We start from the raw sequence: 27,592 nt of genomic DNA, 5'->3' as shown, positions 1-27,592 counted from the left end.
CTGATACACTAAGAGTTCATTAAATAAAATGTTGTCAGTAGGGGTGGGCGATATGGACAAAAAATAATATCTTGATATTTTTTGTGATTTTGACGATAACGATAATTAGTCGATATCCTTTAAAAAATTGTTTTTGTTAAAGTCTGAGTTACTTTACAGCTCATTATTTATGATTAGCATCATTACAATAACCAATAACCTAACTAGAGATGTCCGATAATATCGGCCTGATATTAGCATAAAAATGTAATCTGTTAATATCGTTATCGGATTTTTTTTGCCTTAAAACCGATAAAATAATGCTTGCGTTACACCCAAATAGTGCCTATGCGCTCCTGAAGCGTTTACCGCCGGCGCACAGATGATGACCTCATCAATCTGCGTCTTGAAGCATACAAACAAGCATGGATGGCTGCAGTAACAAACTTGCTCGTGGCCGTAGCTGGGCCGTAGTAGCCCCTTGCGTTGGCCGTGACGCCCCTTTGAAAATCAGAGGTTTACAGGCCACGGTGGCCTTGGTGCCCCCTTCTCTAAATATTCTGCTTTGCGTCCTACTAATAGCGATTTAGCCTATGGCCTATGGCCAAATTACGCAGTAGAGAAAGTGACAGCGCAAGAAAGAAAGTGCGTCCAAATTAACCCATCCTACTCATCTCACAGACATCACAAGTATCACACGAAAGAGCTTTTTCTCAGCTTTTAAACGATGTTAGCCGCTAATTGCTGTGGTGAACGGTTCGCGAGAAAAGTAAATAATATCATTCAATTTAATCATAAATTCTACCGAAGGTTTTGCGTCCATCTCCCTACCCATTAATCTCGGTGGAATACTTCAGAACCCTTCGTTTAACATATGACAAACCATATATCAGAATAAACAGCAGACCTTACCGAACAGAAAGGTGTAAAGCAGTCCCCTGTACAGTTAGCCGTTCCAGACTAATCCCGTTTTGAATTTGCAGTAAATTTCAACATACATGGATGTCTCCAAATTTGGGATTTAAGTTTTACACTGTGTTTAAATTGTTCCACATTATTTCATAACGGGCCAAATACAAAACAAATATTACAAATGTCGCCTAGATATCGGTAAATCAGAGTACAGCTGACTATAAGAGTTTTTGAAAGTAGCCTTCACGATCACAAAATGCTAAGCATGCATCTAGGCTATTTGAGTTTCTTAAAGCTGAGCTGTGCTTAAATTGTTTAATACATGATTTCATAACAGGTCAAATATAAAATAAATGTTAAATATAGCCTAGATATCTGAAAATATTAGATGATCAGATGATTTACAGTTATATGTAATATGTCATGTTTTATGTTTTTGTAATGTTTCATACAGTGATGCAGGTCTACTGCAGTGAATACAACTTTGATCATGTTTATAGCCTACTACTGTATAGTTAACTTTGGCCTTGGTGCCCTGACATGTGGCCTTTGTGCCCCCTACCAAATATGCCCAACTGAAGGCCAAGTGGCCTTGCCCCTAAAATGGTGAAATTCTAAGCCTGATTGTGGGTATGGCCCGTTATGAAGGCCAGTCAGTCTTTTAGCCCCGTTCATTGGACTAATACTAAAGGAGGACTTTGTTTACTACTCTGGAAGGTCTGGATTGAAACTTTGTGCCTTCCTTGTTCTTATTGCACACTACCTTAATGTTGCATCTCTTTGTTGTTGCTCATGTAGAGCAGTGCTGATTGAGCCCAGTTTATAATTTAAATGATTGCATTAGCCCAAGTAATGGGCTAGGGACACAGGCTGCTTAGATTTGTACACCTTAAATGTTTCATTTTTTGTACTTCACCTCAAGCCTGAAGTATTTTTTGTAGCTCAAACAAATGTTTTCAAAATTGTGCAGTATAGTTGCCACATTGTAATTGACTCATATTTGTGCATTCATTCAATTAAGGTGATTGAGTTTTAGTTAAAGAAAGCATCCTACAAATGCAGGCTCATTTAACACAGAAAAAGGGTAGCCTGTCATACACTATGCCTGTTATTTTAGTTGGCTTTACATTCTGCTATGTTGCACATAGTTGTTCAGGTACAATGTTTTATCATTTGTGAATAAGTCAAATTTGCCCTATTTGTTGTGGGCATTGTCAAGATTATCTCAGGGAGAGTGTAATCCAAACTGTTGTTTGAGACAATTTAAAAAAAAAAATAAACATGGCACTTTTTCCCTAAATTAAGTTGAAGTATTTTTCTTATTTTGAACAGACAATGTTAACATTTGGAAAGCCTTGTTGCATTCAAGAATGCATCCAGTGGGGCATCACAATAACATTAAGCATGTTGTGTTAATTCAACAACAGGAGATATGTGATGTTACCTAAATTAGTTTTGAGGAAAAATAACCCACATATCGACATCGGTATCGGCTGATATCGGAATCGAAATTTGAGAGTTGGACAATATCGGCATATCGGATATCGGCAAAAAAGCCAATATCGGACATCCCTAAACCTAACCTGTGACTTTTTAACCAAATCAACCAATGCATTGTCACTCTATGACACATTTCCTTAGTAGCTGAGTAGCTTACATCTCAGTTATTTATGTGTTGTTTTAGAGCAATCACGTAGGCTACCATTCCAAATTACAGAATAGAAACTAATGCGTTAGCTTATGGCTAATGTATATGAGAAATCCCATAGAGATGCTAACGGTTAGCATAATCGGTAAATTTAGATATTTAGAGTGAACCTCAGTCCATTTACAAAAGAGTTACATGAGAATAGTTATTTGTTTACAACTGACGATTAAAATACTCAAAGGCTAATGTTTTATCTCCATATAATACCGTGTATGAAAAAACTTGACTGTCTCATCAATGCTACTTGAACAGAAGTAGCCGCATAAAATCCCAAGTAGGCTACTCTCGCTGCACAAAATAAACATTAGGCTGCGTGGGACAACGTTGTGACCCACTAGTGATCACATGACACTTGCTCTGCTGCACTTCTCCCGCATAGCCTACCTCCTGGGAATGTATGAGTCTTCAGTGCGTGATTTCGAGTGTTTTTTCCCCATAAGTAATTTAAATACTCAATAATGTCAATTTGCACATCGTTAAAACAACAATCACGATATTATCACAGACGATATATATCGCCCACCCCTAGTTGTCAGTTTGCAGATATGTAGTAGTCTACCGTTGGATCCATTGGAATGGATTTACTACCATTTTGCCAGGTTGATGGGGTCAGGTGGGTTCCTCACCTCCAAAGTGGGGAATGATAGAAAAAGTTAGAAAACCCACTGGAGTCCTGAACTGAACTGACACACACACACACACTCTCTCTCTCCCTAAGGCCATAGGGCTCTTACAGTCAACGCATCGCTACGCATACGCGCCCGCAAGGCTACGCATCGCTACGCTTCGGCCGCCATTATGCGTCGATGCGTAGCAAAATGTGTCATCCCAGTTTTTGATACGCGACGCACTGACGCATGCAATACTATGCGTTGTCGGTGGGGGCGACACTGCGAGTATTGTACATTATGTCAAGTATATGTTATATTTACAGAAGAAGGTTTGAATACAATGGCCAGAGAAGAGGAAAAATTATACAAGCTTCTCTTTATTTTACGGTCTATGGAGCTCCACATTGTAGGTTACATGCTATTCATTGTGTATAGCATGATTGTCACTTGGAGGAGACTTCAGACTTGTAGATAACTTGCGTTAGTATAGTTAGCTAACCGCTGCTAACGTGCTAGCATCGTCACGTCAGAAAACCATGGGGCTGTGCACATGTGTTAGTGTACATTTATTCACCATATATTAATAAAGTTTTAAGTGGCTCTGCAATGTAGGCTATGTTTCCGTTTATTTACAGTACCATGTTCCTTACATGACATGACCCAGTGTCCTTGTAACATGCAGTCAATCTAGCACAGCGAATCACACTCACCTCCCGTCTATAGTTTGTCACCCAACAAAGCTAGATATTACTTTTTATACGTGTCTCCGTCATACTGGAGTCTTTTTGAGAATTCTAAATTAAATATGATCCGTGGCTCTCCAAAAGAGCCTCTTGGGATGTAACTTTTACAGACAGCTTGAATATCACTCAGAATGTCAGTCACCAGTGACTGCTACCCCCTGTTGCGTGAGCGACGTATAGCATTTCACTTATCGGCCGCGTTGCTTGCGTCCACCGTGTAAACTATGAAAGGGAGCACGTCGCTCGCGTCGCTAACGTTGCTTGCTCGCGTTGCTCGCGTTGTCTCTGTAAGAGCCCATAGGCTAAAATGTGTTGATGCCGTCACAATTGAACACAGTCTTTGCTGCACTGGAGTCAGCAGCTCCTAAACCGACCTGTTCCCTACTAGTGTTGCACGGTGTATCGATACTAAAAAGGTATCACGATGCCTTCACGCAAAAAACGATACGATTTCCGACGTTTTTAGAATCGATACTTTATTAAAATAATAACGGTCTGTGTGAACTGCTGCTCTCACTGCTCCTTGCACGCATCTAGGCAAGTGGGCGTGTCAAGCAGGCAGCTCTAAGTGAGTGAGTGCGCAGCAACGTCAACATAGTTCTTTGCCGACCGTCCTCGGCCTTGTGGATAAAACAAAAGGTGATGTGAAATCTGGAACTATTTCGGATACATCGCAAATAGTGAAGGCAAGCCATCAGGTACACAGAGGCCCGTTTGTAAAATATGTTTCAAAGTCATTTAAAAGCAGTATGCTACGCATGGAACTTGGCTAAACACCTCGCAGACATATCCCAACATTTTTAAAGAGTTCAAAGAACGACAGGTTAACGAATATGCTATAGAAAACAAGGGCTGTAACGATTTACGATTCGAAACCGAAATCGCGACATTCATATCCACGATACTGTGTCGTGGTGTGAAAAGGCAGAATCGCGACACACCCTTTCTAGTGTTTCACAGTGCTTTGCAGCTTATGCGGCTGCAAAAGTAACCCACAACTCCCGCTTTACTTATCGGTAGCCTACGTTGTCCAAAAACAAATAAATAAATAAATAATAATTTCATACCTCTCCTTGCTTTCATTGTAGACTATGTGTACAACTTTACCAAACAGTATAGAAGTAAACCCCCTCTCCTTGCCCCGCTCTCTCTCGCGCTCCCTCCCTCTCACTCTCCCTCCCTCTCCTGCTCAATGAACACGCGCGACTTAAATAAAACATTCACAATCGTGAAAGCAAGGACGCATAGACGACTAGCTAAATTACAATAAATCCGCTTAGCATCATTAGCATGCTGCACATATTTGTTTAAAACTCTTGCATTGAAGTTGACTGATCATCTCAATACCAACGTTTCCAAAAGGGCCTGTCCCAAGGAGAACAAGTATTACCTTGAAACTTAAATACACATGGGGAAACTGAACAGTCCAATCAGTAGACTATGATAGGCTAAGCTATATGCTACTTTGTTTACAATATTTCCAGGCTTCAACCAGACAAGCTGAATTAAAGAGGTAGAGTTGTAATAAAAAATAGTAGGCCTAGGCTATAGGCTAATCTGCATAAAGTGTGCTGTCATAAATATCAGTCATTCAGAAAAATATTTTTATATCAGGATATAAAATAATAGATATATTATATTGTAATCCTCTGGTGTTCTAAGGGAGGCTATTAAAATGTTATTTAATAAAATGTCTAGCCCCCCCCCCCCCCAAAAAAAAAAAGAAAAATCGAGATTCGTATCGAACCGTGGATCAAAAATCGTGATACAAACCGAATCGTGAGGTTGGTGTATCGTTACAGCCCTATAGAAAACACAACTACATGGTTAGTGCCAAGTTCTTCTCTTCTGTTTTGTGAAAGTGGAACGAGTATGGTTCTCTGGGATAAAGCGAACCTTCCTTCATCAATGAATTTTGACGAGACATAACGAGCTGTAATCATAGGGTGCTAACGTGATGAAAGCGCAATGTTCACGGCAGAATAACATTACCAACCCTACCAAACAATCTATTTCATGTTCGGTCAGTACTACTGGTAATATTTGTCATGGCATGTAGACTGCAATTTGTTCAATAATTATTGCCCAGATGTAGGATAGACTACCCGAAATGCGCTAATTAAAGCCCACAGCATATTACCATCAAAGCGTGTTGAGTCCTAATAATAATAGCGGCTTATTGTTACGTAGCAAATCATGTTATCAAAGAAATAGACGTAATGTAATGCACACAGATATATTGCAACAGGTAATGGTGTAAGCCTATCTGACGAAGACCTGAGTGGTTGGAACGTCGTACTTGTACACTGTACAAGACTATCCTCACATTTTTCCCTTTGCAACTGTCAAAGAAATCCCATGAACACGGGAAGGCCTAGGGTAGCCTATACTGTACATCAGATGGCCTAAAGATTAGGCCCCTCTGCATAGCATTCAGTGATTTGCATGCAGTAATTTCAACACTGACCTTGATCTAACCTAGTTTGGCTATTTAAAGCTACTTTATTGCCAAAACACAACACAACAAATTAACTATAACAAGGACTTAATCACACAAAGTAGGCCTACTATTTTACTGACTATAAAAAATAATAATTATGTAGGAAGTTTAGAAGTTTAGAACCCAGAATTGACCTGCACACTACAAAAGTGCACCGAATTCAACACAAATGACTCAATACACTTGGAGGAGGTATGAGTCCTTTCTTTTCCAGATATCTTAGGAATTCGCCGTAGTATCGTTTCAGTATCGAGCATCGTGATATTTATGGCAGGTATCGTATTGAAGTCATAATTTTGGTATCGTGACAACACTGTTCCCTACAGACCCCGTGTCTCTGGCCCAGATGAAGAGGGTATCAGTGGTGCTGGTGGACTGCTGTAGAACACAAGGACAGCGAGCGAAGGAGGAGGACATGCAGACGCAGACCAATGGAGGTGCACATCAGATCGAGACCAGTAAGATACACACACACACACACACACACACACACACACACACATTCTCCCTAAGGCTACGTCTACATCAGGGGTTAGCAACCTGCGGCTCCGGAGCCGCATGCGGCTCTTTGATCCCTCTGATCTTGAAATTAATTAATGAGTATTTCATTCAAATGTATTCTATTTTAGTTCGTTCATTTTCAAAATGTAATAAATCTGAGTAATTTAGCCTATATAACTTTCCACCTCACTTGATGAGCTGCTCAATATTGTTCGTTGCCATGTCAATATCAAACAAAATCCCTACATTTCAGTCAACGAGAACACTTTAATTGTTATTGTTGATGTGTGCGCTTGCTGTAGGCTAGATAAGGAACATGTCAAAAAGGAAACATCAGCGAACACAGCTTGCGAGCGCGAACACAAGGCTGAAATGGGAAAGTTTCCATCCGAAGACTGATTCTGATATCTGTATTCTATATCGCTCTATATTCTGATTCTATATCGCACACTGCAACGAGTTAGTAGCCTATTGCTGTGTTAACCCTGTTCGGTTCCACTTGCATGTGAGAAATATTTCTCACATATGAAAAAATATAAAGACAAACCTGCGCAAAACGGTCACATCCATAAAGCCAACACAGTGCCATGGTATTTATTTGACGTTGTGGATATGAAAGTTTTGCGTGGAGTTGCCATTAAATGGTGACAGCCTCAATTCAAAAACAAACCTGTTGGCAAATTTGGATTTCGAGTTTTTGTCATAGGAGAGGCTGAAAAATAGACTACTTTTTACCTCTGTTTTGAGGTAGACCGGTGTCTGAACAACATCAGTCAAAACTGGTAGCCTATGCTAATAAACTTAGAAAAACAAATTTGCATTTACTGTTGGCTAACATGCACCAATGGAGGTTGGTGGTTATAAAAATAACGGAAGAAGGAAGGTGCACTTGATTGATTTGAACAGAATAGAAGTCATCTTTTGGTGATATTCTGAGAAACAATGAGACATTAACATGCATTAAGTAGGGGTGGGCGATATATATCGTCTGCGATAATATCGTGATTGTTGTTTTAACGATGTGCAATTTGACATTATCGAGTATTTAAATTACCTATGGGGAAAAAACACTCGAAATCACGCATTGAAGACTCATACATTCCCAGGAAGTGTATGGGGAGAAGCCCCTGGCTGCAGCAGAGCAAGTGTCACGTGATCACTAGTGGGTCACAACGTTGTCCCACGCACACCTAATGTTTATTTTGTGCAGCGAGAGTAGCCTACTTGGGATTTTATGTGGCTACTTTTGTCAAGTATCTGTTCAAGTAGCATTGATGAGACAGTCACGTTTTTTCCTACACGGTATTACATGGAGAGAAAACATTAGCCTTTGAGTATTTTAATAGTCAGTTGTAAACAAAGAATTATTCTAAAGTAACTCTTTTGTAAATGGACTGAAGTTCGCTGTAAATATCTACGTTTACCGATTATGCTAACCATTAGCATCTCTATGGGATTTCTCATATACATTAGCCATAAGCTAACGCATTCGTTTCTATTCTGTAACTTGGAATGCTAGCCTCTTGGAAGGCTAGTGCTCTTAAACAAAACATAGAAGGAAATAACTGATATGTACTCTGTTGGTCTGCTTAGTTTTACAGTGAATCCTATGTAAAGGTTTGAAAGGAACTTCAGCCTCAGACTTTCTCTTGGGAAACTGTTAGGCCTATTCATCTTCTCTAACGTAGCTGGCTAGACCATGTGGGGGCAGAATTGGAAATGTGTCATAGAGTGACAATGCATTGGTTGATTTGGTTAAAAAGTCACAGGTTAGGTTATTGATTATTATTGTAATGATGCTATTCATAAATAATTAGCGGTAAAGTAACTCAGACTTTAACAAAACATTTTTTTAAAGGATATCGACTAATTACCGTTATCGTCAAAATCACAAAAAATATCGAGATATTATTTTTTGTCTATATCGCCCACCCCTAGCATTAAGTAATGTATTAACAATTAACATAACCAATTAATTACATTTACACAGGACAGCTACCATAGATGGGGGTGGCAACAAATCAAAGAAAAACAAAACAAGCAAACAAAAAATTACAATTCTTCCAACTCATTAACATGTAAATATAAATATAAATACATACATTGTACTAGTGGCAGCTGGTGGTTATGAAAATAACGGAGGAGGGAAGGTGCGCTTGATTGGTGTTGGGAGGCACATAGGGCTGGGCGATATACCGAATATACTTGATACATTACAGTTTGCTGTATGTGAGATACATTAAAGTGGTATATCGCAAATATCAAGTATTTCACCGTCATCATTTTTTTAAGCGGCAACGCTTACTTCGCAGTTTTGTGTCGCTATCTCTCCTAACCTCTCCCCCTCCCTCTCAGTAAAAACGTGAACAACGCACGTCACATCACATGGCCTGCCACAGATTCCAGATTCATTGGCACCCAATTTTTGCGTCGCAAAATGCAACCATTTGGTCGCAGTCTGGAGCCGTGTCCAGACACAGACACGCACGGACACACACACACCATTTCATCACCAAACACACACGCACACTATATACTTTTTTAATTACAACTTTTAATTTATTCTTTATAGTTGAGCTGAGTACGAGGAATTTCATTACTTATAATCAGTAATGGGCAGTAACACGTTAGAAGTAACGCTTTACTGTAATCCAATTACTTTTTTCAAATAACTAGTAAAGTAAGGGATTACAATTGGAAAAAACAGTAATTACATTACTTTTACTTTCCTGCAAGCAGCCTGCGTTACTAAACTGTTATTTTGCCATAGGCAGTAAAAGAATTTGGGATTTTTCCTTATGGATTTTGCTTTGTGAGACTCCTTACACTGACAGACTTTGAAAAGATTTGCAAAGATTTGGAAAAGATTTTTGAAAGACTACTGTCTCAGTAGTCTATCTACACATCTAAAGACAAGTAGTAGAGTTTTAAGTCATGGACTATGATTTTTCAATGACTAGGGATCTTGCAGGGCCACTATTTACAAGACTGCTAGATTCCTTTAAAGATGAACAGGAACTGAAATGATAGACTCAAAGTCGTATTTTCGTGTTTCTGCAGCATTGTTTTATCCCTAACAGATAGTTGTTCTGTCACATGGAAGAGCCGACTAAATATGTATAAGAAATGACAAATATTATAAAAATAACAAATAATCATATAGGCTACAACTGTCGCCTACTTTGCCCAATTCCTGTTTGGTGTTGGAGAGAGGTCACTATTTGCATGAGCCATGACTAGAGAGACTTGTGATAATATCAAACATGTTTGATATTGTCGTAACGGCAAAACTAGAAAAGGACTGACTCTGACTGACTTAGAACTGCTAAGGGACTGTACGATATTTACCGGGGGGGAGGGCCGGTCGTCAGGGGGGGGAGGGCCTAAGAGCATTTTTTAAGCCTTAGGGGAAGGCCCAGGAGAATTTTTTTGGCCTGGGGGGAGGGCCGAGGAAAATTATTTTTTCCTTATCCATGATATTTTTTTCCCCTGATCAATGATCCGTTTTCGATATTTTAAAAGGTTTGTAGGCCAAAACATGATTCACGTCTCTTTGACAGAGTGGGCGAGTCCAAAAAGTCGCAATCCTACCTGAATCTCCCACAACTCCCCTTGTAAGCTTGCAGGTCACCCGCGGTTATGAGTCATAAACCAAATATTTTAATGATATTCGGGTCATTTGCGGGCGGGTCAGTTAAAATTAATTAAATATATATTTTCTACAAATAGGCCTACTTAAAATATCACGAGAAGGCTAGCATCAATACAGTAAAGCATCAATACAGTAAGTCAACAGTAAAGAAGCTGAAGACGCGAGTTAAAATAATAAAGACACCCCTTAAGGAAAAGCGATATAGGCTATGGGAAATATTGGGAACATTTCTTAAAGAAGATGACAGTAGTACAAGTTATGGTCTATGTAGGCCTACTTCTTGCGAAGCCATTTAAAAGTATGACAGCCGAAACGGGCAGCCTGAAGGAATAAATCTTATGGCACAGACTACACAGCCATATCTACCGGTATGTATGGGTTCGCGCATGCATAAAAGTTACCTTAGTTCGTTGTGTTTGTGACTTTAAACAGTGGATGTGCTTTAGTAAAGCTTTGTGCTTCATTCAGGATTTTAAACCAGTTCTTACGCTAACGTTTTGACCAGCAATGTATCTCTCTTGTCTACCTTGCCTCCCCATTTCTATTTTCGAAAGAAGTATATCCATGGCCAAATCTTATCCTAGTGTTCTAATCCTTGGTGGTTGCGTGCGTGCTTGCGCTCTTATTCTCATTCTCTCTCCTGCGCTAACATTATGTCCTGCATGCCTGCGTGTAGTGCATAAAGTTTCGCAAATAAATTAGTTTGTTTTACAGAAATGGACTACTGCATGCAGGCTATAACCAAAAGCACACATTTTGTAAATAAGCGGGTCGGATCGCGGGTCGGGTATAATTTTGTCCTAATTAATATTCGCGGTCCAAGTTGCGGTCGGGTTGATTAAAATATTGGGCGACCGCGGGCCGCTTGTGACCAAACCCGCGCAACACTGGTTTGTAGCCCCGTGTGTGTGTGTGCTTATGACATTTGCTGGCCGTTTTAACCTTGTAAACATCATTTTTCGACCAGTTTTATTTGATTCACGTAGGGGGGAGGGCCTAGGACAATTTTTTTGAGCCGGGGGGAGGCCCCTGGAGAAAAAAAAATTGACCAGGGGGGAGGGCCAGGCAGAACATTTTTAACCCGATCGTCTGGCGACCGGCCCCCCCCCCCCCTAAATATCGTACAGTCCCTAAGATTGGCACCTTACACTTAACGATCTAGTTGACGGGAGCGCGCCACGATTCCAGTACAACTCACATGATTTCTGTCTGACTTTGGAAATTTAGTCGCCGACTGTGAAAACAATTGTGCCGTTTTGCTCCCATAGAAACAAATTGCGTTGCTCTATCTTGTTAGTAATCTAAGATCTTTGCCTTAAGTGCTTATGCCTCATTCTAATTCTAAGTCTCTATGGTAACTCTTACAGGTGCATCAGAATATCCACACGGAACACAACAGAATGATGAACTCAACCTGCATCTCCTAGAAGGACTGTACCACTGTGCAGTCTGCAGGAAGAGTTTCACAGCCCTGAAAGAACTCAAGAAACACCAGAAAAGGCACTTTTGTGTCGTTAGTCAGAACACTGGCAAAGAACTTTTTAAATGTGACCACTGTGGAAAGATGTTTAGGTACATTTCAGGTCTTAAAACTCATATGTTGACTCACAATGGAAAGAAGACTCCTGTATGTGCCCAGTGTGGAAAAGCTTTTTCACAAATGTCATCTCTTAAAAACCATATACTTATTCACACTGGAGAAAAGCCTCATAAATGTGCCCAGTGTGGAAAAGCATTTAAAAGGGCCACAACTCTTAAAATCCATATGCTTACTCACACTGGAGAGAAGCCTCATCAATGTGCCCAGTGTGGAAAAGCATTTAAACAAATGTCAAAGCTTAACCGTCACATGCATATTCACACTGGAGAGAAGGCTCATCAATGTGCCCAGTGTGGAAAAGGTTTTTATGAAACATCATCTCTTAAAAACCACATGCGAACACACACTGGAGAGAAGGCTCATCAATGTGCCCAGTGTGGAAAAGGTTTTTATCAAACATCAACTCTTAAAATCCATATGCTTACTCACACTGGAGAGAAGCCTCATCAATGTGCCCAGTGTGGAAAAGCATTTACACAAATGTCAACTCTTAAAATCCATATGATTACTCACACTGGAGAGAGGGCTCATATATGTGCCCAGTGTGGAAAGGCTTTTTATCAAACATCAGCTCTTAAAAGCCATATGCTTACTCACACTGGAGAGAAGCCTCATCAATGTGCCCAATGTGGAAAAGCATTTACAGAAATGTCAAGTCTTAGGACCCATATGTTTACACACACTGGAGAGAAGGCTCATCAATGTGCCCAGTGTGGAAAAGGTTTTTATCGACCATCAGCTCTTAAAAGCCATATGCTTACTCACACTGGAGAGAAGGCTCATCAATGTGCCCAATGTGGAAAATGTTTTTATCAAATATCAACTCTTAAACGCCATATGCGAACACACACTGGAGAGAAGCCTCATCAATGTGCCCAGTGTGGAAAAGGTTTTTATCAAACGTCAACTCTTAAACGCCATATGCTTACTCACACTGGAGAGAAGGCTCATCAATGTGCCCAGTGTGGAAAAGGTTTTTGTCAAACATCAACTCTTAAAATCCATATGCTTACTCACACTGGAGAGAAGCCTCATATATGTGCCCAGTGTGGAAAAGGTTTTTATCAAATATCAACTCTTAAAAGCCATATGGTAACTCACACTGGAGAGAAGCCTCATCAATGTGCCCAGTGTGAAAAAGCATTTACACACATGTCAAGTCTTAAGACCCATATGCTTTCTCACTCTGGAGAGAAGCCTCATCAATGTGCCCAGTGTGGAAAAGGTTTTTATCAAACATCAACTCTTAAGCGCCATATGCGAACACACACTGGAGAAAAGCCTCATAAATGTGCCTAGTGTGGAAAAGCATTTGAATGGACCACAACTCTTAAACACCACATGCGAAGAGACAGGTCATAAATGTGCCCCGTGTGGAAATTGTTTTCTATTTGCTTCAACTCTTAGATCCCATATGCTTACACATACGGGAGAGAAACCTCATGAATTGCGTTTCTAATCCCGGTTCTAATTACCCTGGAAATTCAGAGTTTTCGCGAGAGCACAATGGAATGTCTCTGCGAGACACTCTGGCAATGAGCAATGATGCACGTTACTTTTACCCTAACATTCTGGGGAACCAGCTAAACTGATGAAAACAGCGCTGCAACGTTGGAGGACAGTACACATTGGTCGTAGTGTTATCCGATTGTGTCGAAGTCCGAAATCATTCAGAGTAAACATGGTCTAGTGTTATCCAATTGCGTGCAGTGAGATTTTTAAATGCATGGTTGTTGCCGCCCCTCGAGTTGGGCCATTACATTGTTCGTGGCCAGACCCTTAATCTTTCTAGATTACCAGGGTCTCGAATCTCCAGGCTAGGTTCTAATATGGCATCGGTGCCAATGCAAATGATATTAAAAACATTGAATAACAATGGATATTGGTGCCTCATTTTGTAATTATGTACACTTGAAAACCCAATAAATGTGACCAATGGCATATCTAATATCCACCTGCGAACTTTCAATGGAGAGAAGCCTCATCAATGTGCCCAGTGTAGAAAATCCTTTAAACAAATGTCAAATCTTAGGACCCATCTGCTAACTCACACTGGAGAGAAGCATCATGTTTGTGATCAGTGTTGCAAAGCCTTTTATAACATCTCAGGTCTTAAACGCCACATGCTAGTACACACGTGAGAAGCCTCGTAAATGTGACCAGTGTGAAAAAGCTTTTTGACCATCTGAAAATGATATGATAGTACATGTAACCAGCGTTGTGTTGAACCTGCGCGATTCAGCCCTGCACACGCCTAGACTCGAACCCGCGAACAACAGAGCCTCGGAGTGGGAGACCCAGGCTACTAACTCTCAGGCCACTCTTGAGGGGTCGGGGAGTGAGGTTTACCACACGTTCCACATTATTGTCTGATTGTTTCTCTGAATAAATTTGCTGCCAATCAAGGTTAATTTTCTTCATCTTGTTTCATTGTGAGTATGTTAAATCACCAAAATATGATTTGTGATTTTTTTTGTTTTGTTTGGATTTTTGTTTTTTTTTTACTTCAAAACTTTACTTCAACTTTTATGGGAGGTGTAGCCTATACAACTCATGATTGAAGTCAATATCAAGGTAACTTTATTGTCCCCGAGGGCCAATTAATTGCACAGCCAGAAGACAGACATAAGGACAAGGCACACAACAATACATAACAACACAACAATACATAACAACACAACAATACATAACACACAACAATACATAACAACACAACAATACATAACAACACAACAATACAACAATACATAACAATACAACAATACATAACAATACAACAATACATAACAACACAACAATACATAACACACAACAATACGTAACAATACAACAATACAACAATACGTAACACACAAGAATACGTAACAATACAACAATACGTAACAATACAACAATACATAACAATACAACAATATGTAACACACAACAATACGTAACAATACAACAATACGTAACAATACAACAATACATAACAATACAACAATACGTAACAATACAACAATACATAACAATACAACAATACGTAACACACAACAATACGTAACAATACAACAATACGTAACAATACAACAATACATAACACACAACAATACGTAACAATACAACAATACATAACAATACAACAATACGTAACACACAACAATACGTAACAATACAACAATACATAACAATACAACAATACATATAATTATAATAGAAGGGGGTCACTTGCGCTTCAGCCTGGTTGGTGCTCGCGGAACAGGACGTTGAAGTCAAGAAGGGAGATCCAAGGTCTAACAGGAGCCAAGGAGCAGGACCGGAGCACTCAATGCTTTAACGTTTTTTTATTAGTGCAAACTGACTAACGTTTCGACGCCCATGCGTCTTCTTCAGAGAGTTTGACTCTGAAGAAGACGCATGGGCGTCGAAACGTTAGTCAGTTTGCACTAATAAAAAAACGTTAAAGCATTGAGTGCTCCGGTCCTGCTCCTTGGCTCCTGTTAGACCTTGGATCTCCCTTCTTGACATATAATTATAAGTCGATTATAAGTCCGCATCAGTATATGAATAAAAAAATTGCTTGCTTTCAATAGTTATGCCAAGGTAGTTATACTCTTGTACTAGCTCAATTGGTTGACCATCAATGATAGTGGGGGGGAAGAGGAGGACATTGCTTCCTAAAATCAATAATTAGTTCCTTAGTCTTTGCCCCATTTATGTTTAAAAAGGAGCGCTTACACCAATCATTAAAATCCTTCACTATTGGTCCATGGTCAATCACGGTGTTATTGAGAAGAGACACAATGACAGTCATCTGCAAGCTTAAAAACCTGTCTTCCATCATTTGTGTATAAAACAAAGAGAAGAGGGGAGAGGACACATTTTTGGGTGGAGCCAGTAGAAGATAAAAGATTGCCAGATAAAACACTGTTAACCTTTACCCTTTGGGATCTGGAGGTTAAAAAGTCAACTAACCAAGCTATTAGCCCTGGGTTGATGTTGTGTGTCTTTAAAAGTCTGTCTGCTAAAATATGGGGTTGAATACAATTAAAAGCTGATGAAAAATCAATAAATAGTAGTCATACAAAATTCTTTGCCTCTTCCAGGTGGTTAAAGAGATAGAGATAGACAGAGATACTAGAGATACTTTATTGATCCCCAAGGGGAAATTCAAGGTCTCGGTAGCATACAGACATCACACACAACATGCACTTACCGCAGAAAAAGTAATATACATATAAGAAAACTCCACTGTACAATAATAGACAGTAGAAGATAAACATGATACTAAAATACTAAATACTAAATATACTATAAAAACTAAATCAAATATCAACAAAAAAAATGGTTAAAAACTGTGTTGAGCAGGCTGCAGGTCATTATCAACGTATAACTTATAAACGTATAAACTACCAGAGACTGTTTTTATAGTCACATTGTTTCAAATTTCCTATGATGATGCATCATTCCACAAAATTGTTTGTTTTCTCTATCATCAAGTTGTTCAATTAGGCTAAACATAACCTTAACTCAAAACAGCTGTTAGGACTATGCCATTTGATCTTTAAAAAATGTCACATGCAGCCATGCTTAAATTCTTCTTACTGCACATTTATTATAATATAATTAGGGCTGTCAAACTGTTTTTAAATGAATCGCTAATAATTCAAAATGTCGGTGTCCACCACTCTAGTTCATCCAAAACAAACCAGAAAAGGGACTCAAAGTGCTAAACACCGGAATTTTCCTTTAACAATGTAAAGCAATTCTCACCAGTGTATCTTCATTGGGAATCGAATGAAAGCAAAGAAAGTTACTTTAAGAACTTGATTTTAAGACGCATTTGATTATTTCTACTCATATTTCAAACGATGTGCAGCGGACCTGAGGCAACACAATGTATTCAGAAATATAAGTATAAGTATACAGTATATACTCTTTTGATCCCGTGAGGGAAATTTGGTCTCTGCATTTATCCCAATCTGTGAATTAGTGAAACACACTCAGCACACAGTGAACACACAGTGAGGTGAAGCACACACTAATCCCGGTGCAGTGAGCTGCCTGCAACAACAGCGGTGCTCAGGGAGCAGTGAGGGGTTACGTACCTTGCTCAAGGGCACTTCAGCCGCTTCCTACTGGTCAGGGTTCGAACCGGCAAACCCTACGGTCACAAGTCCGAAACGCTAACCAGTAGGCCACGACTGCCCCCAAATGATAATAATGATTAAGTGGAATATATTGTGTCTTCATAATGAATTTTTGATGTGGTACGTCGGTCATTGCATATGGTAACTCTTTCAGGGGTATCAGATGATCCAGATACAACACAACAGAAGATCCTCGGACAGCATGATGAGCTCAACCTGCAGCTCAAAGGAAGGCTGCACCACTGCACGGTCTGCAGGAAGAGTTTCACGGCCCTGGGAGAACTTGAGAAACATCTGCAAACACACTCTGTTGATGCGAATGAAAATGAGATAAGAATAAGAATGAGAACTGGCAAAAAGCTGCACACATGTACCCAGTGTGGAAAAGCTTTTCCACAAAGTTCAACTCTGAAATTACATCTGCTAACACACACGGGAGAGAAGCCTCATAAATGTGCCGAGTGTGGGAGAGCTTTTTTACGAATTTATACTCTGAAAATCCATATGCTAACACACACTGGAGAGAAGCCACATACATGTACCCAGTGTGGAAAAGCTTTTACACATATGTCAACGCTGAAAAGACATCTGCTAAGACACACTGGAGTGAAGCCACATACATGTGCCCAGTGTGGAAAAGCTTTTTCACAAATTTCAACTCTGAAAATCCATATGCTAACACACACTGGAGAGAAGCCGCATACATGTACCCAGTGTGGAAAAGCTTTTTCACAAATTTCAAATCTGAAATTCCACATGCTAATCCACACTGGAGAGAAGCCACATACATGTGCCCAGTGTGGAAAAGCTTTTTCACAAATTTCAAATCTGAAATTCCATATGCTAACACACACTGGAGAGAAGCCGCATACATGTGCCCAGTGTGGAAAAGCTTTTTCACAAATTTCAAATCTGAAATTCCACATGCTAATACATACTGGAGAGAAGCCTCACAAATGTGTACAGTGTGGAAAAGGTTTTCTTTCAATGGCACATCTTAAATCCCATATGTTCATACACAACAGAGAGAGGCCTCACAAACGTGTCCAGTGTGGAAGAGCTTTTTCACAAATTTCAACTCTGAAAAGGCACATGCTTGTACACACTGGTGAGAAGCCTCATAAATGTGTCCAGTGTGGAAAATCTTTTGCACAAATTCCACATCTTAAATCCCATATGTTAATACACGCCAGAGAGAAGCCTCATGAATGTGTCCAGTGTGGAAAAGCTTTTTCAAAAATGTCAACTCTTGAAAGCCACATGCTTGTACACTAGGGCTGTAATATACATTTACAAAGAGGGATAAACATTAGGTGCTGTTTGTCCAGAGTGTATATTATATTATGTTGTCTGGTTTATTATAATCAGTGCATTGTTTTTGCTGAATAAAACACAGCGATGGGTTATCTTTTGCTGAATAAAACACAGTGATGGGTTATATTTTGCTGATTATTACACGGCTCTTCAGAGTGCTGCAGAAAGTTTCATTCACATGAATGGGCCTTCCCAACGTTCGGGCCTATGTTAAATCTATTTATTACACGGCTCTTCAGAGTGCTGCAGAACGTTCCATTCACATGAAGGGGCCTTCCCAACGTTCGGGCCTATGTTAAATCTATTTATTACACGGCTCTTCAGAGTGCTGCAGAAAGTTCCATTCACATGAATGGGCCTTCCCAACGTTCGGGCCTATGTTAAATCTACATAAATCACCGACAAAGCATTTAATCACCGCTGTCAATGGCAATGGGTTTTGTGCTTCTGATTAATGTCTTTCATATCACTACGCAAGGTCTGGAACTTCATTCAAACATGAAAGCAGACGGTTGATCAGGTGTGTTACAAAGAATGTTTGATTCGAGTTCAGCAGCGTGTGTTGTCGCGAACTATTTTCTCAGCAAATTCCACGATGAACGGTAACAAATAGGCTAGGTTATGTAGGCTAAAGTCATATCGTGACCGGCGTTCTATACATTATCCCTTACATAAATCACCGGCAAAGTAATCACCGCTGTCAATGGCAGCGGGTTGATTAACGTCTTTCATATCCCTCCGCAAGAATTCCGTTCGCTTATTGCAATGGAATTTCATTGAAAGGGAAAGTAAGCTAGTAAGACGTTGCCACGCAACACCTGAAACTGTCAAGTTCTATCTGTGTGGCGAACTATTTATTTTGTCAGCGGAAGACACAAAACTCACTTCATTGTGTTAGGTTTCTTTTCTCGTTTTGGGAAGTAGCCGTGTAATAAGCGGGATAATGTATTGTCCGCCGGTAATTATCAGAAAATAAGTCCCTTCAGGTCGAAGCAAAACCCCTCCGCTGCGTGTTGGGGTTCTATTCTCCCTGTCGGGACTTATTTTCTGATAATTACCGGCGGACAATACATTATCCCTTACATAAAACACAGTGATGGGTTATCTTTTGCTGAATAAAACACAGCGATGGGTTATCTTTTGCTGAATAAAACACAGTGATGGGTTATCTTTTGCAGAATAAAACATGGTGATGGGTTATCTTGTGTAGGTACAATTGCTCTTCAAAAAGGGCTAACTTTGAGAAAACAGAAAACTGAGGCATTCCTGATAACTATTAAAAAAAAGCCTTTGATCAAAATTGGCCACATGCCAATGCATTTCAACTATAGACCCTTTCAACAATAAAAACAAAAACAATGCTTGAACATTCTATTTGGTTCCCAATCTACTTCCTCTGCATTAAGATAACATATGGAATGTTAAAACGGAAGCCTTGTGGGGCCACCTTGTGTAACTCTCTTGAAAGGGTCTATACAGTTTTCATCAGGGCCTGCCAGACACACACAGCACAGATGAGGACATTTACCAGGTAGAGAGGTGTGGGAATGGTCACATGACCTAAGTCCCACACCCAAACATTAACAACAACAACTAGGTAAGTGAAAAGACTTATTATCTCATCACAGCCAAACACATACTGAGATATTGGTGCCTCATTTTGAAATGATGTAATTATAAAACGACTAGGTAAGTGAAAAGACTTATTATCTCATCACAGCCAAACACATACTGAGATATTGGTGCCTCATTTTGAAATGATGTAATTATAAAACGACTAGGTAAGTGAAAAGACTTATTATCTCATCACAGCCAAACACATACTGAGCTGTCCACGGGACCGCAAGGGAAACGCAGATGACTGAATCCAGATAGTGGTGTTTGCACAAAGCTATTTACTGCACTTAAATATTATTATGCATACCACATACCAAAGACATAGGCCTACTTACTGATGATATGTCTAAGAACAAAACCAAAAAAGTGTTAGAACAGACATACCAACATGAAGCCAAATACTAATCAAGTTGACCTTAATTACTCACAACAAATAAAGGGACCCCCTTACGCTTATGTTACGTTTTTGAAGACGAGCTGGATATTAACATAGCCAGAGAATGTCTAATAAGGGCTCTGTAAACGGGCTCTGACATAGCCTATACGAAGCTACACTCCAGTCCAGAGGGTGGCGATAATGCACCATAGCTGGCTGCCATTCGCCATGGCAATAAAGAAGGAGTACCAGCAGCGTTGACTGTAGAAAAGTAAATAAAACTCCGCGAGGATTAATATTTCTTTACGTTTTGTGCCATCAAACAGCATACACGCCATTTGCCAGTTAATGTTGTTTTGTTTTGTTTACTTATATAAGAAGAAATTATCTTCAAAGGCATTCTATTGTTTTTATGTTTGTCTGACTACATAGGCCTAGCCTAGAAAACTTTGAATGGGATCTCCCTTGATGCGTTGGAAACATGGATCTCCGACTTCAGTTAAGTTCTGGCTGTAACGTTAACGCTAGAGAAACGCAGCGGGTTGACCTGCTGAACGTGATGGTGAAAGAAGAAGATATCAAAGAGGAGGAATGTGGTCATACGATTGCATTTCAACGCGATGAAGAAAATCCCTTTGCAGAGTTTCAACGTAGAACTGAAACCGACTTTGCAGAGTCCAACGCATTACAGACTACAGCGGAGATTGAAGTGAAGATTGAAGAGGACGATGATCAAGAGCCCGATTTTCTGGTGGAAAGTAAGTCCTTTCAGATACCACTAGCCAAAACACACACACACACAAATCTTAAATTTAGCATATCTACAGCCTTTTGCATCTTAGTTAATTGTCATATAGTGACATGAAAGTTATTGTGTGTAAAGTAAAGTAGAACTAACTATAATTTTCCTTCATCAACATTCAAAGTAGGCCCTAAGACCTCTGTCCATAATCTTTCTTCAAATTAATATTAATTTCGACAGACATTGATACCATTGATACAAGAAACAAAATGCCTTTAACTTTTGCTGACTCTTTACCATCTATTCCATAAAGATGTTTGTGATTTGGACCCCAAATGCCCTTTTATTATCATAATTTCTTAATATCACACTATATAATATGGTGTCATGACATAGCTATGGGCTAATGATGATGGATGGGATCCACGGAACATTTTGGAACCACAAAAAATTAAGAACCCCTGCCCTATGACACGATGTACGGTGCTGTGAAAAAGAACCCCTGCCCTATGACACGATGTACGGTGCTGTGAAAAAGAACCCCTGCCCTATGACACGATGTACGGTGCTGTGAAAAAGAACCCCTGCCCTATGACACGATGCAGTGTCGTGAAAAAGTATGTGAACCCCTGCTAAAGTTGACTATCTTCTCTTTTGGAAATTGGTCTTAATGCCTTAATAAGAAAAAACGAAGACAAAACCTTTAAGGACATGTACATACATAATGCATTACAAAAAAGAAAAAAAGACACCAGGGAAGGTGAACACTTTTGCACTGTATTTTTAAAAGCATTTATTTCTTATTGTATTTAATCCAGATACAACACAACAGAAGATCCACGGACAGAATGATGAAATCAACCTGCAACTCCCTCATTCTAATTCTAATTCTCTGTCTCTATGGTGACTCTTACAGGTGCATCAGAATATCCACACGGAACACAACAGAAGATCCATGAGCAGAATGATGAGCTCAACCTGCAGCACAAAAGAAGGCTGCACCACTGCACTGTCTGCAGGAAGAGTTTCATAGTCTTGAGAAACCTTAAGAAACATCAGAAAACACATGATGAACTCAACATGCAAATACACACTGGAGAGAAGCTCCATAATTGTCCCCAGTGTGGAAAAGGTTTTTCACACCCCTTAATGCTTAAATACCACCTGCTAAAACATGCGTTACAGAATCTATATGAATGTTCCCAGTGTGGAAAAGGTTTTTCACACACGTCAAGTCTTTCACGCCATAAGCTTGTACACAAAGGGGAGAAGCCGCATAAAAGACTTGTGAGAGAGAGGCGTCATAAATGTTCCCTGTGTGGAAAAGGTTTTGCACTCCTCCAAACATTTAAACGCCATATGCTAACACATACTGGAGAGAAGCTTCATCAATGTTCCCTGTGTGGAAAAGGTTTTTCACACCTCCTAACATTTAAACGCCACATGCTAACACATACGGGAGAGAAGCTTCATCAATGTTCCCAGTGTGGAAAAGGTTTTTCACACACGTCAAGTCTTTCACGCCACATGCGTTTACACAAAGGAGAGAAGCCTCTTGAAAGACACACGGTAGAGAAGCCTCTTGAAAGACACACGGTAGAGAAGCCTCATAAATGCTCCCTGTGTGGAAAAAGTTTTTCACACACGTCAAGTCTTTCGCGCCACATGCGTTTACACAAAGGCAAAATCCAATATAAATGTTCTTATTGTGAAAAAGTATTTGAACAATACAACATTTTTAAAACCCATATGCGAACTCACATTGGAGAGAAACCTCATAAATGTATCCACTGTCAAAAAGCTTTTGACAAAAGCTCATATCTCAAAATCCATATGCAAACTCACACTGGAGAGAAGCCTCATAAATGTATCCACTGTGAAAAAGCATTTTCACAATCCAATAATCTTAAAACCCATATGCGAACTCACACTGGAGAGAAGCCTCATATATGTATCCACTGTGAAAGAGCTTTTACACAAAAGTCAACTCTTCAAGCCCATATTCTGACTCACACTAGAGAGAAGCGTCGTAAACGTATCCACTGTGGAAGAGGTTTTAAAGAAAGTTCAACTCTTAAAACCCATACGCAAACTCACACTGGAGAGAAGGCTCATCAATGCACCCAGTGTGAAAAAGTTTTTCTAAACCACGCAGATGTTAAACACCACATGCTTAAACACACTGGAGAGAAGGCTCATCAATGTACTCAGTGTGAAAAAGTTTTTCTAAACCACGCAGATGTTAAACACCACATGCTTAAACACACTAGAGAGGAGCATTATGTGTGCTCCGCATGTGGAAAACCCTTTGCTCACCTTTCAACTCTTAAAGCGCACATCTTCATACATACGGGAAAGAAGCCTCACGTATGCACTCAGTGTGGGAAAGGATTTTCACAAATCTCAAGTCTTCAGACTCACAAGCTAATTCACATTAGAAAGGCCTCAATTCAACCTGCAACTGAGCCTAAATCTACACTAGCGCATTTTCATACATCAAGTCCAGGTTCCCTCCCCTGATTGGTTGTGCTTGTATCACATGACGATAGCCATGTGCTCCGTTTCCACAAGTAATAAAACATCCTCTCCACCGCTGGTCAGTCAATATGAATATGGATTAACTTACTTCAAAAGACGCTACGTACTGTTGTTGTGTATATAACTTATTGTAACTGTGTATGTTAAATAAATCCCTCTTGATCATTAGAAGCACTGTGTACTGTTCTAGAATGTCCACTGTGTATTAAATGTCCACCACACAAGGTACTTTGTTCACACCAAAGATTCTAGAGCGCCGCTCTAGAATCTTTGGTTCACTCTAGAGAGGCCTCAACCCAGGCTACATCTACACTAGCACATTTTTTCCCCCGTTTGAATCCAACAGATGTTTGTCACGATTCGCCCGCTCATCCACATTGAGCTCCCAAAACTAAACCATTTGGATCATCTGGCTCACATGCTATACTGGCATGTAGGATTTGAATTGAAGTAGAAATGTGTTCTCTGAAGAAAAAAAAACTACATAAGTGTAGTGTGCTTACATGCAACTTCATCCTTGTCACAAGGTTCTCACATACTCTGTTGCTCTGGGAAAACTTTCAGACATACATACACACACACACATTACTGTCAAAAAACTGATTCATGCTCATGTTTTGGTTTTTATGTTATTTGTTCAATAGTTTTTGGTAGGTTTGTATGGATTTAAAAAAGATTTGTATACTATTTACTACGCTTTTCCATGTCATGTATGTAACAAAAACGTAACATCACTCACACTCACACTCATCTAAGTGATACCTAGCAGAGATGGTTGTGTTCGCAATATGCCAGCCATAATGGACAGAATCTGCCTCATTGACAACAAAAATCAAAATCTGCCTCATGGACAATAGAATCAGAATCTGCCTCATGGACAACAGAATCAGAATCTGCCTCATGGACAATAGAATCAGAATCAGAACCTGCCTCATGGACAATAGAATCAGAATCTGCCTCATGGACAATAGAATCAGAATCTGCCTCATGGACAATAGAATCAGAGTCTGCCTTATGAACAATTGTGACCTCCAGCATACAAATTGCAACACAAGCAAACTTAACTGATTTTGAATCCTCAATATGTCCTGAGTAAGGGAAAAAAAGCCCCGAAGAATCCCGATAGGGGAAAGTTTTGAAAAAGACCCAAATATACCCTATTCATGCGCCTATTCAGTATTTTTCTCACGTGAATAGGGGGAAAAAATTAACCTTCACATATCACCATGAAAATTACTGAGTTGATTACTTACATCAAGACAAACAAAAAATGTATTATAAGTTTTTTGAAATTGTTTGTTAACATGAGCAAACAGGGCATAATGTAATTACGTATAGTTAATTTGTATAAATACCACAACGGAGCTAATAGTCCAGGCAACGGTCTAACCCAAAACTAATTGCAACAGAATTTATTTTCACATTTTTATATTTCAATTGGTGATCTTTACACCATAGTAAAAGACCATGAAAATCCAGTTGGTGGAAATATGTTAAAATGAGGGTTGTTTTATGCATTATTCTTCAGCAAATACTGACAAAACTGTAATTAGAATGTTGTAGAATACACATTCTAAAGAATATCTGACCCCATCTAACATTACATGGAATTTTAGAATCTTGCATTGTTGAGGAACATTCTTTTATTTTCAAAGAGTGAATTTCTTTGGCTTATTTCAGACTGGTTTGTTGCAGAATGGTGCGTGTATCATTCGTTCATTTGATATTCAATTGAGAATCCAAAATTAAAAAATGAAAAAAGGACTTGTTTTTTCATTATTTGTTTATGAATGTGATACAAACCAACAAATAATGCTTTGTTTTTCAGACTTTTGATTTCATGATCAGATCAAAAGTAGAACCAGAATTGGTGTCTATTTTTACATTGTGGCCCTTTGAATCAATGGAAATGGTTGTTGAATCTTTAAATAGAGCCAAGTGTGTTTTTGCATGTAAGTGTTCCACAATGTGTAATCTGTACAAACACATAGTTAAGCATTATTCAGCCTAGGAAAGTGGTTTTGGTGTTTACGTAATCTGATTTAGAGGTCACTGAAACATACAGTATATCACACTAAAGTATCAGTCCATCATTTTGCAAGTCTTATAGTAACTGACCTCTTGCCCAGGGGTTGACTGATATACTGTCTGTCCAATCAGAGGGGCCTGTATGATGCCCCTTTACTTTGCACAATTTTTGTCTAAAACAATAATCGGACAGCACAGTATGTTTATGTTAGTGAATGCAGGAAAATTGTGAAGGCAAAGTTGAAGATGGCCTAATTCGACAGAAGGGTGCAGATGGGATAACTGCAGTTAGCCTCCAAGTGACTCCATTGTTGTGACATCTGGCAAAAATGCTATACTAATAAATATAGTTTAAGATTAATAATTAACAATGCATGCCTATGCATGGGTCATGGTTTTACCAAAGTCATAGAACAGTCAAAACTATACATATTCTAAAAGTATATGCACTGTACATGAAATATAGCATCAATCAACTTATGTCCCATCTTCCTCCATACCATGCATAACACATACTCCTCTATTCTGTATAGGCGAATCAAGTGAACAGCTGATACATTTTGACCTGCACTATTAAGGGAAACAAATTAAACACCCTAAACTATATATTTTCTGAAAGCATATACCCTCCAGAGGAGATATAACACCATTTAAGACATTTCCCATCTTCCTCCATGCCATGCACAATACACTGCCCTCTATTCTGTAAAGGCGAATCTAGTGTAAAGTGGATACATTTTGGCCTATACTGTCCAGGGAAAACAAATTAAACACCATAAACTATATATTTTCTGAAAGCATATACCCTCCGGAGGAGATATAACACCATTTAAGACATTTCCCATCTTCCTCTATGCCATGCACAATACATTGCCCTCTATTCTGTAAAGGTGAATCTAGTGTAAAGTGGATACATTTTGGCCTATACTGTCCAGGGAAAACAATTTAAACACCATAAACCATATATTTTCTATAAGCATATACCCTCTAGAGGAGCTATAACACCATTTAAGACATTTCCCATCTTCCTCTATGCCATGCACAATACATTGCCCTCTATTCTGTAAAGGTGAATCTAGTGTAACGTGGATACATTTTGGCCTATACTGTCCAGGGAAAACAAATTAAACACCATAAACTATATATTTTCTATAAGAATATACCCTCTAGATGAGATATAATACCAGTTAAGACATGTATTATCTTCCTCCATGCCTTGGACAATTTGTTTGTCAAATGTTGCAATTAGTTTTTGGTCACTATACATAATTACATTATGCCCTGTTTGCCCATGTTAACAAACAATTTCAAAAAACTTATAATACATTTTTTGTTTGTCTTGATGTAAGTAATCAACTCAGTAATTTTCATGGTGATATGTGAAGGTTAATTTTTTTCCCCTATTTGCATGAGAAAAATTCTGTATAGGCGAATGAATAGGGTATATTTAGGTCTTTTTCTAAACTTTCCCCTATTGGGATTCTTCGGGGCTTTTTTTCCCTTACTCAGAACATATCGAGGATACAAAATCAGTTAAGTTTGCTTGTGTTGTGCAATTTGTTCAACCCTTTCTCCTAAAATGACTGGACTACCAGGCAAAGGTTGATTTCACAACTTATTGAAAGCCAGATAACATTAAATG

General features: G+C 39.2%; 2 protein-coding genes across 3 annotated transcripts in view; both read left to right on the top strand.

The window, feature by feature from the left end:
• Nucleotides 1-18,730, top strand: part of LOC143135933 (uncharacterized) — a 50,768-nt gene extending 32,038 nt beyond the window's left edge. The window contains exons 3-4 of one of the 2 annotated variants that reach the window (XM_076296309.1): nt 6,780-6,911; nt 17,490-18,730. In XM_076296309.1, coding sequence (XP_076152424.1) covers nt 6,780-6,911; nt 17,490-18,610 — 1,253 coding nt within the window. In that variant the 3' untranslated portion in view covers nt 18,611-18,730. Of the gene's footprint in view, nt 1-6,779; nt 6,912-11,973; nt 14,596-17,489 lie in introns of those variants that run through there. The other variant, XM_076296301.1, reaches the window with a different exon arrangement.
• Nucleotides 18,731-20,925: 2,195 nt separating this feature from the next.
• On the top strand, nt 20,926-24,093 carry LOC143135981 (uncharacterized). Its single transcript, XM_076296380.1, has 2 exons — nt 20,926-21,400; nt 22,301-24,093. Exons 1-2 carry the CDS (start codon nt 21,124-21,126, stop codon nt 23,902-23,904), a joined length of 1,881 nt encoding a protein of 626 aa, XP_076152495.1. The 5' UTR covers nt 20,926-21,123; the 3' UTR covers nt 23,905-24,093.
• The last annotated feature ends 3,499 nt before the right edge of the window (nt 24,094-27,592 follow it).

The sequence above is a fragment of the Alosa pseudoharengus genome, unplaced genomic scaffold, assembly GCF_046254945.1.
Source record: "Alosa pseudoharengus isolate Yale_2024_CS ecotype anadromous, Long Island Sound unplaced genomic scaffold, YU_APseudo_1.1 YU_APseudo_1.1_scf_1, whole genome shotgun sequence".
NCBI classification, from domain to species: Eukaryota; Metazoa; Chordata; class Actinopteri; order Clupeiformes; family Clupeidae; genus Alosa; species Alosa pseudoharengus.
Note: the sequence above shows the minus strand (reverse complement) of the source record. Positions and strands in the feature narration are given on the sequence as shown.

Excerpts from the sequence above, each read along its gene's own strand:
- LOC143135981 (XM_076296380.1), top strand. The coding sequence starts at position 21,124 with ATGGATCTCCGACTTCAGTTAAGTTCTGGCTGTAACGTTAACGCTAGA. Across the intron at positions 21,401-22,300 it reads GCCCGATTTTCTGGTGGAAA|GTGCATCAGAATATCCACAC; the intron begins GTAAGTCCTTTC and ends TGACTCTTACAG.